The sequence below is a fragment of the Haplochromis burtoni genome, unplaced genomic scaffold, assembly GCF_018398535.1.
Source record: "Haplochromis burtoni strain Fernald_Lab_line unplaced genomic scaffold, NCSU_Asbu1 Contig_24, whole genome shotgun sequence".
Classification (NCBI taxonomy): domain Eukaryota; kingdom Metazoa; phylum Chordata; class Actinopteri; order Cichliformes; family Cichlidae; genus Haplochromis; species Haplochromis burtoni.
The window spans coordinates 542,477-558,397 of NW_024582385.1; the positions used below are offsets into that span (position 1 = coordinate 542,477).

Here is a 15,921-nt window from a genome sequence, read left to right on the forward strand (position 1 = left end):
TTTACACAATGTAACAGCATTTTGAAATTAGAGAAGCAGTCCTCAGTGCAGTTATTATGAAGAGTAAAACTGTCAACAGTCAAATGAGCTGTTTTTTGTACCAGACCGTAAACAAGATTTCCAACCTGATGTATTTGGGCATTTCAAATATGTCTTAACTGAAATTAAGCATTTTGGGCATTTTCCCAAACTTCTGTGACTGCAGGAGAAAGTGGTGACCGTCACCAAACCCAACGGTGAAACCACAGTCGCAACGGTACGGATCTGGAATGAGACTGTATCCAACCTCACGCTCATGGCACTGGGCTCCTCCGCACCTGAGATCCTGCTTTCTGTTATTGAGGTGCACAATTTGCAGCAACATATGCGTAACCTATACAACAAATGCTGGAGCTGTATGTGCACTCGGAGTCTGTTTTGAATTCTAGTTGTTACGTGGCTCTTATTCGGTTCTAGTTAGCTTAACAAATGAGCTTTGATTGACTCTTTTTTTTCTCACTTTAACAGGTGTGTGGGCACAACTTCCATGCTGGGGAGATCGGCCCGGGCACCATAGTGGGCAGCGCTGCCTTCAATATGTTTGTGATAATTGGTCTGTGTGTGTGGGTGGTACCTGACGGAGAGTCTCGTAAGATCAAACACCTCCGGGTGTTTTTCATAACTGCTTTCTGGAGTATCTTTGCCTACATTTGGCTCTACCTCATACTGGCTGTCATCTCACCTGGGATTGTAGAGGTATGTTCTGATGGTTGCATACATTGTAACTGAAAAACATATGTACTTCTGGCCACAGTGCTATTGTTGATTTTTGGAAATGCAGCCTCTGCACTAAACACACTTTAAAAATGAGTATTTCTTTAAAGTTTGTGGTTTTATGAGATTATTTTCTTGAAAAAATGTGTTGTACTCATAAATATACAGTGACTAGTGTATTATTATTTCTTTCAACAAATTGAAAACTCACTGAAAATGCCATGTTGGCCCTTCACGTGGAATACGCAGGACCAGATGAATATGGCTAGAGACTGCCCGTACACCATAGGCCAGGCTTGGCCAACTCCAGGCCTCGAGGGCCGGTGTCCTGCAGGTTATAGAGCCTACCCTGGGTCAACACACCTGAATCAAATGATTAGTTCATTACCAGGCCTCTGGAGAACTTCAAAACATGTTGAGGAGGTAATTTAGCCATTTAAATCAGCTGTGTTGGATCAAGGACACATCTAAAACCTGCAGAACACCGGCCTTCGAGGCCTGGGTTTGGACACCACTGCCATAGGCGGAGGAGAAGAGGACTCGTAGGGGTTTGCATTCTGTGGAGGCAAACTTGTAGTTTGTGCCGCCACTTGCGGACAGGATCATACCCATATTTTTTCATCTAAGAAGGGGTCCCCTTTATGAAAAAACATAAATGCGAGTGGAATCTCCTGAAATGAATTCAAGTCTCCAACACATTTATTCCGGATATTATCACAGTTACCTTTTGTCAGCAGATTAGACATGCGACGCTTCTGACTCCGTACAGCTGACAACGGTCCAGCTAAACAACAATAACAGCTGGTTATAAGCCAGTATTACCCCAGCTAATGATAGACTAGATTATTACAAAAAGCACACGGGTTGGTTACATTCTCATATAATACAAGAGAATTCCCTAAATGTCCAAGTCAGCAACGGTAGATCCACTTCAAAGAAACTTCCACTCCCACTGGCTAAAAGCAGCTAGCAGTGGCAAAAACAGCAGTACTTATGGACGGAAGAGTTGAGGATATCTTCAACAACTCACTGCAGTATCCCTGTCGTCGGTCAGAAGTAAGCGTCATTGACTCATACGCTCACACTGGACTCTTTTTACACAGTTTTACAGCCTCCTCCAGAGGCGAGGTAAGGAGAGGTAAGAAAACAGGATTCAATTGACTTCAATCTGCAATCTGCTGAGATCTAGTGGTGAGAATTCACACCCCGCAGCTTTAAATATTAATGCATTGTTACTTTTATTTGTATGACATTAGTGCCATTTGTTTTCAAATGTTTGTTCAAATTTACTTTCTGCTAAATTTACTTTCTTTCATCAGAAAGTAATAATCATACCAATTCTACCAAATGTGGCAATCCTAACAATCTTATGCTCCTCTAAGCAGCAGATCTGAAAATATCTTTTTATAGCTTCCCTATGCCCATGTGCTTCGTTGGCATCAATTAGTTTGAAAGAACCTGAAATGTTAGTAAGAGGAAACTGTGGAAGACCTGAAAGATCAATAATACTGATAAAAACTACATCTCTGCATGGCAGAAGGGCAAAGCAAAGCATCACATGACTGAGCTGCAGACACAGAAGTGGTGGCTCACTGTTGCACTTTGCAGTGTTCATGTACGGACGACAGATTAGCAAGAAAACAAATATTTAAATCAACACCTGAATTCTGCTGTGGAGAACAAAGGGAAACGGTGGAAAATGTAAGTGGCAAGAATCTTCAAACAGATGCGGGGATCTTAAATACTGAATCTTACATGACATTCAAAATATTACGAGCTGTATTACAAGGTTTGGTAAATCCTCACTTGGTAACCCTTTGCACACCCACAGTCTGTATTTTTAGATGTTGTGTTTCTAAAACTCACCCAAACATCTAATTAGCTAAAAGGTATACACATACCTTTTATTCTATTTTTAATATATCAAATGAGTAACTGGTTATTTTTCATGTTGCCTGCATAATCAGGTGTGGGAGGCCATAGTGACGCTGCTGTATTTTCCGGTGTGTGTGATCTTGGCTTGGATCGCTGACCGCCGCCTACTCTTCTACAAATACATGCACAAGCGTTACCGTGCTGACAAGAGGCACGGCATCGTGGTGGAAATGGAAGGGGACCTTGCTCCCAAAGGCATTGACATGATCGTGGACGGAAAGCTGTCAGACAGCAGTCCATGCCCTGGAAACTCCTCCACTGTTACGGTCTCTGTGCAGACAGGCAATGAACTAGACCCGAACAAAGATGAGGTAAGACTCAGGCAAACGTGTTATTGAGCCACTCAGCCTGAAGGCTTTAAAAGAGCGTTTTTTTCTCCATTAATTTCAGGTTTAACATCTGTTTTGTTTTAGCTAATTAGAACTCTGCTCCCTGTAGGGGTCGGCGCAGCTGATCATCATCCTCTTTTCTCACCCTGTTTCTAGCACCAACCCTCAGCATGCCCCCCTTCACTACATCCATGAATCTCCTCTGTGGTCTTCTTTTTTTCCTCCTGCCTGGCAGCTACATCTTCAAAATCCTTTGTCCAATATATCCTTCTTTGCCTCTTCGGCACCTGTCCGAACCATCTCGACCTTGCCTCTAACTTTGTCTTCTAACCGCTTAGCCTGATCTGCCCCTCTGATATACATTTAGTTATGGCCAAATATCTCGTCAATGACATGAATGTCATGATAAGTTTATTTTTCTAGTGATTTCTTTGATCGGTTCTTTATCCAGACTGGAATAATTATACAGCATATATCTTGAATGACTGAAAAACAAGCATTGGGTTGCACAAGTTTGATTTTGTTTTACTTTAATCCACTCAGGGTCAAAACTTTGCTTGTATCCACACTAATGGTTAAATGTTCCTCAACAAGTTCCACCTCAACCAGGTACTTTTGGTAGCCATCAGCAAGCAACTGCCGTAATTCTGACTGGATATTTGACCAGTTTCAAGCAAAGTCAACAAATTTTGATTAGGATTGAGGCCGGAATTTTGGGGAGGCCGTTCCAGTAACCTGATGTTACCTTTGCTTACTTTACCCATTACAAAACCAGTTTTGATGTGTGCTTGGAATCATTATTCTATTCAAACACCCAACTGAGACCAGGTTTCAACTGTTTAGCTGTTGAATTAAGGTGAAGCTGAAGAATTTGGAGGCAGTCCTCAGTCTTCATTATTCCATCCACTTCATGCTTTGCTGCATGAACTGAATGTGATGCTGCCACAACAATTCTTGACCGCTAATACGATCTTCAGAAAGCCTTACCAATATATGTCTTGTCATTGTGACCAAATATCTCAATCTTTGTTTCATCTGACCATAAATTTTTGCCCAGAAAGCATTTGGCTTGTCCATGTGGGCAGCTGCACATTTTAGAGAAGGAGCATGGACTTCTTTCTTGGTCTGCAGCCTCTCAGTCTGTGGTGATGTCATGATGTCTTCTTCTAAATCGTGGCAAAGTGGTCCCACATCTAAATAATCTGCAGTTATGTACATTGTTTAAACTGGTTATCTTTGAGTACCAATGCTCCTCCCCTTAACCATGTTGAAAATTGCTCCAAAGCCAGATCTGTGCCGAGAAACCAACTAATTTAAGTGAACACTACAAATTCTTCCAAGAAGTGTGGCCAAAACTATGCTAACAGCTCGTTGATGGCAAACCCACTAAAATGTAGCCAAATATTAGTGGGGGTGTATGTATGTATTTTCATGTTCATGCTCATGATGAATGCATGTAAAGTTCTTACTGCTACTGCACACATTTCCAATCAGTTCATTTTTATTTAGAGCTCAGTGAGTTTATAAACAGTCATATTTAATGGTTACACTAGACATTAGTTTTTAGTTTAGTTTCACTTTATTAAAGATACGCATGGGTCCATAGCAAATAAAATAAATACAAAGTACATGTAATATTAAATAGTGGCAGTTCATTATCACGTTTCCTGAAGCAAATAAGATTTTATCTCAGTTGGAGTCTCAATAAGGGAATTGCAGAAGAGCAGACAGGTCGTCAAAGAAACAACGACATGTTGTGTCATCGCAAACTAAGATATTTATTTTCGTTCTGGTGTGAGCATCCCTCTTCACATCCTCACTGCAAACCCTGTCTGGATAGTTACAATAAAATCTCTTCTTGTAAGACACTGTTGAGCAAATAGTTTTTAAAGGGCGTTTTTACATAACATTAACACATATCTGTGTAAACACAAGACCTAGTCTGACTACTAGTTCTCCTGCTCTGATAGGTTGTCCGCATCTTGAAAGATCTTAAGGAGAAACACCCAGACAAAGATTTGGACCAGCTGATCGAGATGGCCAACTACTCTGCCCTGGTTCACCAGAAGAAGAGCCGTGCCTTCTACCGTGTCCAGGCGACTCGCATGATGATCGGTGCTGGTAACATATTAAAGAAACATGCTGTTGAGCATGCGCGACGTTCAGGCCACGAGACTGATAAGGCCACGTGCTCGCACATTTGTTTTGAAAGCTCCCAGTATCAGTGCACGGAGAACTGTGGCTCTCTGACTCTGGGGGTGATCCTCGATGGGGGAACTGGTCAGAATACATTCTATGTGGACTACTGTACAGAAAATGGTTCTGCCAATGCTGGAGCAGACTATGAATTTACTGAGGGAACCCTGGTGTTCAAACCAGGGGAGACCCACAAAGAAATCAAGGTAAGAAAGGAAAAAAAGCTAATGTTAGTGTCAGTGTTTAACGTTTATCGTCACTGTCAAGTGTCAAACACAAAAATTGTCCTGGAGAGGTGACCAGGAACCTAGATTTCTCCCCTATAGTTGTGGTGTCTGTCATCAGTGGGATCAAAGAATCTGTCATTCTGAGAATTTAATTGTAGTGAATGTTCAATAAAATGGTTAACAACCACGTGCATCTGGAAGGAATGTAACTTAAAATACTTTGCTCTCTCCAGGTGAGGATCCTGGATGATGACATCTTTGAAGAGGATGAGCATTTCTTTGTGCGCCTTCAGAACCTGAGGTTAGAGGAGGGTGGAAATGAAGGGATGGGGATTCCACCCAAAGGGAGACTAGTGGAGCCGCTGGTTGCTACGGTCACCATCTTGGACGACGATCATGCTGGCATCTTCACCTTTGAGCAGCACGTGCTGCGGGTGAGTGAGAGCACAGGCATCCTGACGCTGACTGTGTTGAGGAACTCGGGGTCCAGGGGCACAGTTGCTGTGCCGTACCATACGGAAGATGGCAGCGCCAAGGCAGGAGTGGACTACGAGGAGACCAGAGGGGAGCTGGAATTCACCAATGAACAGACCAGGTAAGGTATAGTAACATAGAGGCAATGACTGGGAGATAGGGGCACACTGTTAATCTAGCTATAAGCTGTCATTCCCGACATCTCTGCTTTGGCTCCTGTGCTAAAACTCAAGCCTATATTTATTTTTCACTTTAAGTCACACAAAGTGACAAATAAAAAAAGGTCTGCTTGAAATTTTTGCAATTTAATGAAAGTATTCACAGTCTTTGCTATGAGCCTATTCATTCACTATTGAGCTCAGGTGTGTCAAGTGGTAAATTCAGTTCATTGGACATTACCTATGCATGTTACATATATATAGGTGCAGATGTTTAAGAAGCAGAGACTATGTTGTATTTCTGAGTTTTTCTTCCTGTGTAAAATCACAGAACTGTTCTGTGTAGAAATAAGTGCGTGTGTGTGTGTGTGTTTGTCTGTGTGTGTGCTTGTGTCTTCAGTCAGACATTGCGAGTGTGCATTATAAACGTGGAGGAGTATGAGAAGCAGGAAAACTTCTTCATTGTGCTTGACGACCCCAAATGGCTAAAGCGAGGACTCTCTTGTGAGTGTGTAATTATTTCAGATTTCATTTTTAATGTTAAAGTGACTTCTCATGACTCTGTCACTTAAAAAAATTAGTATAAGATAACAGTTGTAGTCTGTTTTTCCTTTCTCATCTACACTAATAGAAAGCATTAGATCGCATCAATGTGCAAGATCAAGTATCAAAACAGTAACAACAACACACGCAGCTGAATGCTGCAAGTAACCAAACACGCAGGCGTTCACTACTGTCTCTGTTTCACTGCAGCACAGACGCTACAGCTAGTTATGAGTTACTGGTGTAATTATTTGTTCGTGTAACCTCATTGTGTCAAAAAGATGCAGAAATTGGATATTTGCATGCCAGTGGAGGGGAAAGAAGTAGTCGTGTATAAAATAATTTTTGTGGAAGTTCAGAAGGGAAATGAGTGTAAGGCTGTTTTATCACAGCATGAAAATATTGCTTGTACTCATTATCTGTCTTTGTTCACAGCACTGCTGCTAAACCAGGGTAAGATTGTTTGGGTGTGGTTTTGCATGTGATCTGTGCAGCATTTTAAAATAGCTGGCTATTATTTTGAAATTCCAAATCCTTGGCCCTAAATGTGACAGTGTGAAGTGGTCGTTTTACACTATCAGCAGAAATTTGCATTTCTTGGTTTGAGCTCAGTGAACGCCCAAGCTCTTGCTTCTTTTTACACTCACTTTAATACCTTACTGTCAATTTGTGAGTTTGTCTCAATGGGCATGAAGACGTCTGTAAAACGTCTTTAATATTTATTCCACGGGTTTGTGTTTTTATTAAAAAAATAGTGGCAGGGCCAGAGGATGAAACACTAAACGTGCTTGTGAAGAGGGCCAAACACTCGGGAAGTACAAGTAGAAAGACTGGAAAACCTGGCTAGCTTATGTGAGCACATTTCATTCAAGCAAGCAGAAACCATCTTTGGGCCAGGAAAAGCTTCAACTCTGTTGGGAATGCTTTCCACAAGGTTTAGGAGTGTGTTGATGGGTTTATGGGAATTTTTGACGATTCTTCCAGAAGCATATTTGTGAGGTCAGACATTGATATTAGACAAGTAGGCAGTTGACCTCAGGTTGAGGTCAGGACTTCCACACCAAACACTTCATCCATGTCTTTATGGACCTGGCTTTGTGCATTGGTGTGCAGTCATGTTGGAACAGGGAGAGGTCATCTCCAAACTATTCCCACAAAGCTGGGAGCATGGAATTGTCCAGAATGCCTTGTTATGCCGAAGCATGTTGTGGAAATTTTAAATAACCTGCAAACACCCCCAGTGAGCATTTTGAAGTGGTTTAATAACATATTGCAATATGGATATGTCACATTCCACAACTCTTACATGTTGGCCCATCTCACGGGTGGGGGGGGGCGGAGCTTTACCTTCAGCCCTATCCTTAAAACCTTCTCCCTCACAGAGAGAATTATGACCTTGTTTTCTGTTTGGCCGTCACCTCCCTTGAGCAGGATGTCCGTCTACAATGGATCCACTGTGAAGGCGTAATAAAAGTTGGGGTCCACTTGTGATAACATTCTACATGCATGCATACAACTGGTGACAGGACTGATCTTGCTATACTAAAGTGACAAAGCGATATTACTATTACTAATGTGATATGATTAAAACATATGATTAATACAAAAGAAATCTGCCACCAACCCCACGCCATAATCACCCCTCCACCAAACTTTACAGTTAGCACAAAGCATCAGACAAGTAATGTTCTCCTGGCAACCACCAAACCCAGACTTGCTAGATAGAGAAGCATGATTTGTCTCTCCAGAGAACATGTCTCCACTGCTCCAGAGTCCAGTGGCGGTGTGCTTTACACCACTGCGTCTGACGCTTTGCATTGCTCTGGGTGATGTACGGCTCTAATGCGGCTGCTCGGTCATGGAAACCCATTCCATGAAGCTCTCTACACACTGTTGTTGAGCTAATCTGAAGGCCACATGAAGTTTGGAGATCTGTAGCGATTGAATCTGCAGAGAGTTGATGACCTCTGTGCACTATGCACCTCAGCGATCTAAGTGTCCAAGTTTCTTTCTTAGCCAAGTTATAGATTCTTTTGAAATGCTGCTCACACACCTTTGAAATACGCCATACTTTGAAAGCATGTGCTAGTGTGCTATTTTTCTTCACCTTAGCCTCAACTGAGGTTAAGAGCACGTGTGTAAGATATCATTAAGGCTTGAATAGTGATCTCCTGTCTGCTCTCTCTCACAGTGAATCCCACCCCTGAGGAGGAACAGGCCAGGAGGATCTCTGAGATGGGAAAACCTATTCTTGGAGAGCACAGCAGGCTAGAGGTCATCATAGAGGAGTCCTGTGAGTTTAAGGTGTGTGTGGAGTGAGTGAGGGGTGTTTGTTTCTTATATTATGATGCTCATACAAGTGTTACACTGCAAGTAAAGTGGCAGTTACTGACATGAAGTTATGTTAAACACATGCAGCCTGAAGATTGACAAATTAAACCAGAACTTTACTTGCAAATTTGGACAAATTCCTTTAAAAACTTTAAATAAATGTGTAAGATTGTACAAGTATGTGGTTTTCTTCACTAACCTCCTGCTGCCTTGTTGTGCGTCAGAGTCCCAATGGAGTACTAGACCAGGTACAGTTTCTACTCACGCGCTGTTTGATACTCATCTGCTTCCAAACTATTTTATTTCATTCCATGTACCTTTATTTCCCATACATAGAAGGAATGTATGTGTACATTGTGTATTGTGTAAACACTGCTTGACTAAGTCCATCTCATTTGGTACTGTGTTTATACCCATCAGCCACTATATTAGGTATACCTGTATAATACCAGGTTCAAACCCCTTTTGCCTTCAAAAATACATTTATTCTTCATGGCAGAGATTTAGCACGATGCTGGACGCATTACTCAGTTTGGTCCATGTTAACATGACAGCATGACTCAGTTGCTGCAGATTTCTCAGTTTCAAATCTCTTGAAAGGTACTCTGCTGACTGTGGAGACCGTTTGAGTACATTGAACTCATCGTTATGTTTAGCAATCAAGTTTGAGATGATTAGAGCTGTGTGACAAGGCGCACTATCCTAACACTTGGGATTATAAAGGGATGAAAGTGTGCCAAGAAAAAATGGCTCATAATATTATATCATTACTGCAGAACTAAACTGTTAATACAGGGTAGGATGGATCCACCCTGCCAGATTCTGACCATCCAAATGTGGCAACAGAACTAATTAGACTGATTAGACCGGGCAACAATGTGAGTTGCTGCTGCTTTCCTATCCGCTTGAAACAGTCTAGCTTTTCTGCTCTGACTTCACCAGGGCAGTTTCACCCAGAGAACTGGCACTCATTGACCAGTCTTTCTCTGACCGTTCTCCTTAAACTCTAGTGTGAAGGAAAATCTCAGTGGATCAGCAGTTTCTCAAACAACCACACCACATTCAGAGTCACTTAAATCACTTTTCTTCCACATTCTGATGCTCTGTTTGAACTTCAGCAGGTTGTGTTGACTCTGCGTACATGCCTAAATGCTTTAAGCTGCTGTGTGATTGGCTGATTAGATATTTATGTTAAAGAGCAGTTGAACAGGTATACCTAATTAAGTGGCCAATATGTGTTCTTATTCTGAATTAGAGCAATGAATAGATCATTTAAATAGTATTTATTCTTTTTGGTGTCGGGGTGTGTGTTAAATAACAAAACAAGTTAAAATGAAAAGACATTTGAGACGTGGTTTGAAAAAAGTCTTGAAACTGTGTAATGTGAACCCATCTGTTGTGTATGCATCCATGTAAGCAATGATTGTTTCTGCTTGATTACCAACATATTTAATTTGTTGCAACAGAACACTGTGGACAAACTGCTCAAGGATACAAATCTGGCCGTGGTGATTGGTACGCGCTCATGGAAAGAGCAGTTCATCGGGGCGGTCACAGTCAGTGCAGGTCAGTGGCATCTTTGTATTTATTTATTGTTTTGCGTTTTTGTCATTTTTTTGGAACTTCACTTGTAAATTTCTGAAATTCAAGTTTGCCTGTGAATCCTTATGCATGAAATTTATTGCACTGCATGTAATTTTATTACAAGACTTTGTGAACGTTATAATTAAAAAATGAAGACTTGTACTTTTGAAACCAGGTATGGACACAATGTGGACTGGGAAGTGTGGTAATGTCTCTGTGTTGTAAATGGTAAATGGCCTGTATTTGTATAGCGCTTTACTGGTCCCTAAGGACCCCAAAGCGCTTTACACAACCAGTCACCCACTGGTGATGGGAGCTACATTGTAGCCACAGCCATCCTGGGGCGCACTGACAGAGGCGAGGCTGCCGGACACTGGCGCCACCGGGCCCTCTGACCACCACCAGTAGGCAACGGGTGAAGTGTCTTGCCCAAGGACACAACGACCGAGACTGTCGAACCGGCAACCTTCCGATTACAAGACGAACTCCCAACTCTTGGGCCACGATCGCCCCCAAACAGAACTCTAACTTCAACAATAAACTTTTGGTGGTTAAAACTGACTAGTGTACAGTAAACGTCACCTTGGCTCATGGATGTGAAAGATTTAAGATGCTTTAAATACTGATAATATTTTTTGATGTGTTGGGTCTTACAGGGTTAAAGCTTCATCTGATACTATGAAGCGGTCTGTGATTGGCCCAAAGTGTGATTGCACCATTTGTAGGTATTGACGTCTTCTCTTTTTTTTCGCCGTGTTTGATTTACTTTCTCTGTGTCTTTGTAAACAGGTGATGAGGATGAGGGAGAGGAGCAGCGAGTGCCCAACTGCTTCGACTATTTCATGCACATATTTTGTATCTTCTGGAAGATCCTGTTTGCTTGCGTCCCACCCACAGGGTACTGGAATGGCTGGGCGTGCTTCATAGTGTCAATCACTGTCATTGGTATTTTAACAGCCATTATCGGAGACCTAGCCTCCCATTTCGGGTGCACCGTCGGCCTGAGAGACACTGTCACTGCAGTGGTCTTTGTAGCACTGGGGACTTCTCTTCCTGGTTAGTGAGGTGTTCTTGTTGTCATAGTTGTTGTTGTAAACACTCTTGAATTGCAGAAGTTTGAATTAGGAAAGTGAATGTAAGAATGTACAGCTGATTAGCCTCATTCTCTAACTTGACTGTTTTTTTTTCCAGACACCTTTGCTAGTAAAGTTGCTGCTACGCAGGATCAGTACGCAGATGCGTCTGTGGGAAACGTGACAGGAAGTAACGCAGTTAATGTGTTTCTGGGCATAGGTGTGGCCTGGTCTGTGTCTGCCATATACTGGGAAGTCAAAGGGAAGGTTTTCCGTGTGGACCCAGGATCACTGGCCTTCTCTGTCACGCTTTTCACCATTTTTGCCTTCTTGTGTATGGGAGTGTTAATGCTTCGCCGAAGGCCGTCCATAGGTGGTGAACTAGGAGGCCCACGCGTCCCCAAAGTCCTTACCTCACTGCTGTTCTTTGGACTCTGGTTCCTCTACGTCCTCTTCTCTAGCCTGGAGGCCTATTGCCATATACAAGGCTTCTAAAAGAGCACAGCTGTGGAGAGTCATGCCTGCACAATAACACACACACACAAAACTCCCACTGATAAACAGTTGCCGTCATCATTTGACATCTGCTGCCACGGTTTAGAAACATACGTATACACACCACAGATTCAACTACGGAACATCCGCTGCCGGACTGTGAAATTATTGTGACAGCACTCCTTCATTTTCACCTCATGAAGTGCAGCGACTGTTTTTTAAGAAAGCAGAATAGATGTGAAGTCGCTGGATTTTGCTTGATACCTGGAGACTCGCATCCTGGATGCCCAGGATTTGGTCGTATGTCTCCCCACACCTGTAGAGTCTGGGTCAGAGCTTATTTTACAAGATGACTATTTCAGGCGTTTATATACAGTAAGCTGCTCAGATACATAACAGTTGGAAGAACACTACTTTGCTTCATATGTTTCTCTCGCAAAAAGAGAAACTTTGTTTGTTAGTTCATTGTTGTCAGTATTCATGAATCCAGGTGATTTGAAGGAAGACTGCAGGCCACTCAGTAGCAAGTGAGCTTTTTTGGCAGTCCACAGGAGAAGCAATAAGCTGCTGTTATGAAATATCTCCCACTGCTCAGTTGTGTGTCTGTGTTGCGTTAGGTGACATGAGGCACTGTTTGATGTTTAGCGCTCTGCACCTGCTTAGTTTGATCTCATTGTAGGCATTGATAATAGCAACACTACATGGAGCCAGTATTGAAATGTGAAACTGATAAAAAGTTACACGATGAATTTCTCATAAGCACCTTGTGTCTGCCATTTAGTTTGACTCCTTGAAAACAACGATTCATTCACCCCTGAAGTCTTATCTGTTTATTTATCAATGGTGTAATGTTATTGTATTTCTAATTTTATGAATTTGACTGTTATTGACAAAAGCACGTTGTAATTTATTGTAAGTTGTCATAATTACATTTAAATTTTAACTGCATGTGTCTCGATGAGGTTTGTCTTCAAGTCCACGTAAGTAAGCATGATGGTATGTCTTATTGGGGTTATATACTTACCTGTTCTGTGTTTAACAGATGCATTTTAAGTTTGTGCACCCAAAAAACATGGAAAGTGAGGTTAAAAAATATTTTTCTCTTAAAAGAAAGAAAAATCAGTACATAATATATAATTTAATATAATATAATAACATGCCGTGCAGGTCGGACCTCAATTAAAGCCTAAAAAATTCACTATCTGAGATTTTAAGCAGAGCAAGATGAGTTGCTGTTGCTGGGGAGCAACTGATAATACCTCTTATTGTAGAGAAAAGTCACTGATAGCATTAAATGGTATGTGAAGAGGAATGTCAGCGTATTTTGTTTCCTTTTTTCTTTGTTGATTGATTAGAGGGAAGGTTTGTTTTACACTATTGTTCTTTTTTTATTAAACATAGAAAAGAATGGATGATCCACTCACTGAAGAACGCCAATGTCCTTATTTATTGAACCTGTGAAACATGGGGGGGGTTAAATCACCTGCGATAGGTCACATGACCATGACACTAATATCCAGTGTAAACCACGTCTTATACAAGACAAAGAGTTGACAAATAATCGTCAAGTAATACATACAACCTTTATCTGACTCATTTTCCTCACTGCATCATTCACAAGTTACAACCTGTGATTCAAGACGGTGCAGAACACGTGAGTCAGTGCGAGTCACTTCTGACTGATGACTGCGATACTGGCGTGAGTTGTTAAGGATATCCTGAACTTTCCTGTTGGTAAGTGCTGCTTTTTTTGCTGCTGTTAGCCAGCAACGGTGAAACTTCCTTTGAAGTGGATCAAACGTGGGAAAGAATAACTCCCCAGGAAGAAGCATCTGGCAGGACTAGGCTCAGGGAGGGGACTCCATCTGCAGCGAGGGGTTTGGGGCGAGAAAAGACAGGAGAGATAAACACGTGAAAATGTGATCAAGCTGTTCAGAGGGAAAGTTTGATTTTTAGGACACTTGAGTACAACACTAGCCCAGTGGCTTAATGGTAGCTTATAACCAGCTGTTGTTGTTTAGCTGACTTGTTGTCAGCTGTCTTCAACTGCTGATAATAAGTGATAATTGTGATGTCGAGAATAAAACCATAGCCATATTTGTTGACGTTTTCATGTCTTAGAGCCCTGACTCCAGGAAGAGGTGATGTTTTATCCAGATCACGCTCTGTCTTTCCTTCACGTTTTCACTTCTTTGGTGAAGGGACTCTTTTTTTCAGATAATAAAGATATGGTCCTTCATATCTTAAATGTTAAAATTTTCTTCCACAGCATGCAAACGTGTGCAATTTCTTACTGGCCATATGTTCAGTATTTAGCCACATACAAAAAATATGATCAAAGTATTCAAAATGGGAGAGCAACATGGCCACAAATCAGCACCTGCTCCTATGTATTTATAATGAATGAACATATGTCTATATGAAAATGTTTCGAAACATATAGCCATGACTGATCGGCACCATCTACTAAGTTGGACAGCACATGCAACTCCACTTGTATGCACAGCAACCTTGTGTAGCGCAACATTCAGTCTGGTTGGTGTCTTGTATTGTCAAGCTCTTGAATTGTTCAGATCCGCTATAACACACATGCACTCAAGGAAAACTGCCCAAGGATACTTCAAAATGCAAACTGGAATACCCAAAGATTGATGCACCGACCTTCCAATTAGCAGACAACCTGCTGAACTGACCGTATACATGCATGAGGCTGTTTTGAGATGACTTCCAAGCTGCTATTAGCAATACTTAAATTAATCAGCACCCTGAGGAAACTGTTGTTGGGATTTGATAGTGGATTGCATGATATGTGTTTACTTTATTTATTTGAATATTTTACACTAAAGGAAATGTGTTTATCTTGTTACTGTATATCTTTATTTTTCTGTCTTGTAACTGTCCTAAACACTGGACTCCTGTTGAGAGTTACATTATTGCTGCAACAAAATCTTACTTGCGATGATCCATGGCAAGGGTTCTCATTGTGTAGCCTGCAGGCAAGGAACCACAGTAATGTTTTGTGCAGTCTGTGAGTGCCACGAGAACAGTGTGCAAAATTGTACATTTGATCCATAGCTCAACAACAGCCTCAAATATTTAATGCACATCCATTTGATGTGAGAAGTTTTAATTAATAGGTGAAACGTGCACATTTAAGCTGATTTGTTTCTCACATCTGTAACCAGATAAACATAAAAAAGACAGAAGAATAAATCATATTTTCTTGTGTGTCTGTGTGAGTGATATTATGAAATGACAAAAGTGGAAATAATATTTTCAAAGCAAATACAGAATGCCTGAGATTTTCATAGAATTATTTTCCAGGTCAGTAATAAGGACAAATCTACCATAAGCTGGTAGGTATTGGTACATAGAAAATTGCCAGAAATGAGCAAATAAGTGTTTAATCCTCAAAATTCCCCAGTGGAAACTGTACTTGGTGTTTCACACCCTGTTTGAATTCTACTAAAATCATGTGGTATTCAGCAGGCCCTAAAATTCTAATAAAACCTCAGACATAACAAGACATAATATATATCACTCATTATTCATTTGTCAAGAACTAAAGCAGAACAAAGAAGCATTTGGAAGTGCATCCTTGCTACTTTTATAAGAAGAAGAGAGTAAATAACACCTAAGTGCTGTTAATCAGATACACTTGATTAATCTTCATCAATAATCTTAGTTGCTGTTGCTGCCCATCAGTTTGGCAAGGGTTACATGGACAATTCGAAGTCCATCATTATTATTAAGATTATTCACAAGTGAAAATTATTTAAGAGAGTTGCCAATCTTCCCAGGACTGGACGTCTCATCAAATTCA

The 15,921-nt window shown here is 41.2% G+C and overlaps 1 protein-coding gene across 2 annotated transcripts in view; it reads left to right on the top strand.

Moving 5' to 3' along the window:
• The window catches only part of slc8a2a (solute carrier family 8 member 2a), a 32,371-nt gene extending 18,133 nt beyond the window's left edge, over positions 1 to 14,238 (top strand). Inside the window, exons 3-13 of one of the 2 annotated variants that reach the window (XM_005935988.3) lie at positions 206 to 343; positions 508 to 735; positions 2,721 to 2,999; positions 4,988 to 5,419; positions 5,674 to 6,035; positions 6,473 to 6,576; positions 8,807 to 8,919; positions 9,171 to 9,194; positions 10,413 to 10,512; positions 11,320 to 11,586; positions 11,722 to 14,238. In XM_005935988.3, the coding sequence (XP_005936050.1) occupies positions 206 to 343; positions 508 to 735; positions 2,721 to 2,999; positions 4,988 to 5,419; positions 5,674 to 6,035; positions 6,473 to 6,576; positions 8,807 to 8,919; positions 9,171 to 9,194; positions 10,413 to 10,512; positions 11,320 to 11,586; positions 11,722 to 12,098 (2,424 nt within the window). In that variant the 3' untranslated portion in view covers positions 12,099 to 14,238. The remainder of the gene's footprint in view (positions 1 to 205; positions 344 to 507; positions 736 to 2,720; positions 3,000 to 4,987; positions 5,420 to 5,673; positions 6,036 to 6,472; positions 6,577 to 8,806; positions 8,920 to 9,170; positions 9,195 to 10,412; positions 10,513 to 11,319; positions 11,587 to 11,721) is intronic. The other variant, XM_005935989.3, reaches the window with a different exon arrangement.
• The last annotated feature ends 1,683 nt before the right edge of the window (positions 14,239 to 15,921 follow it).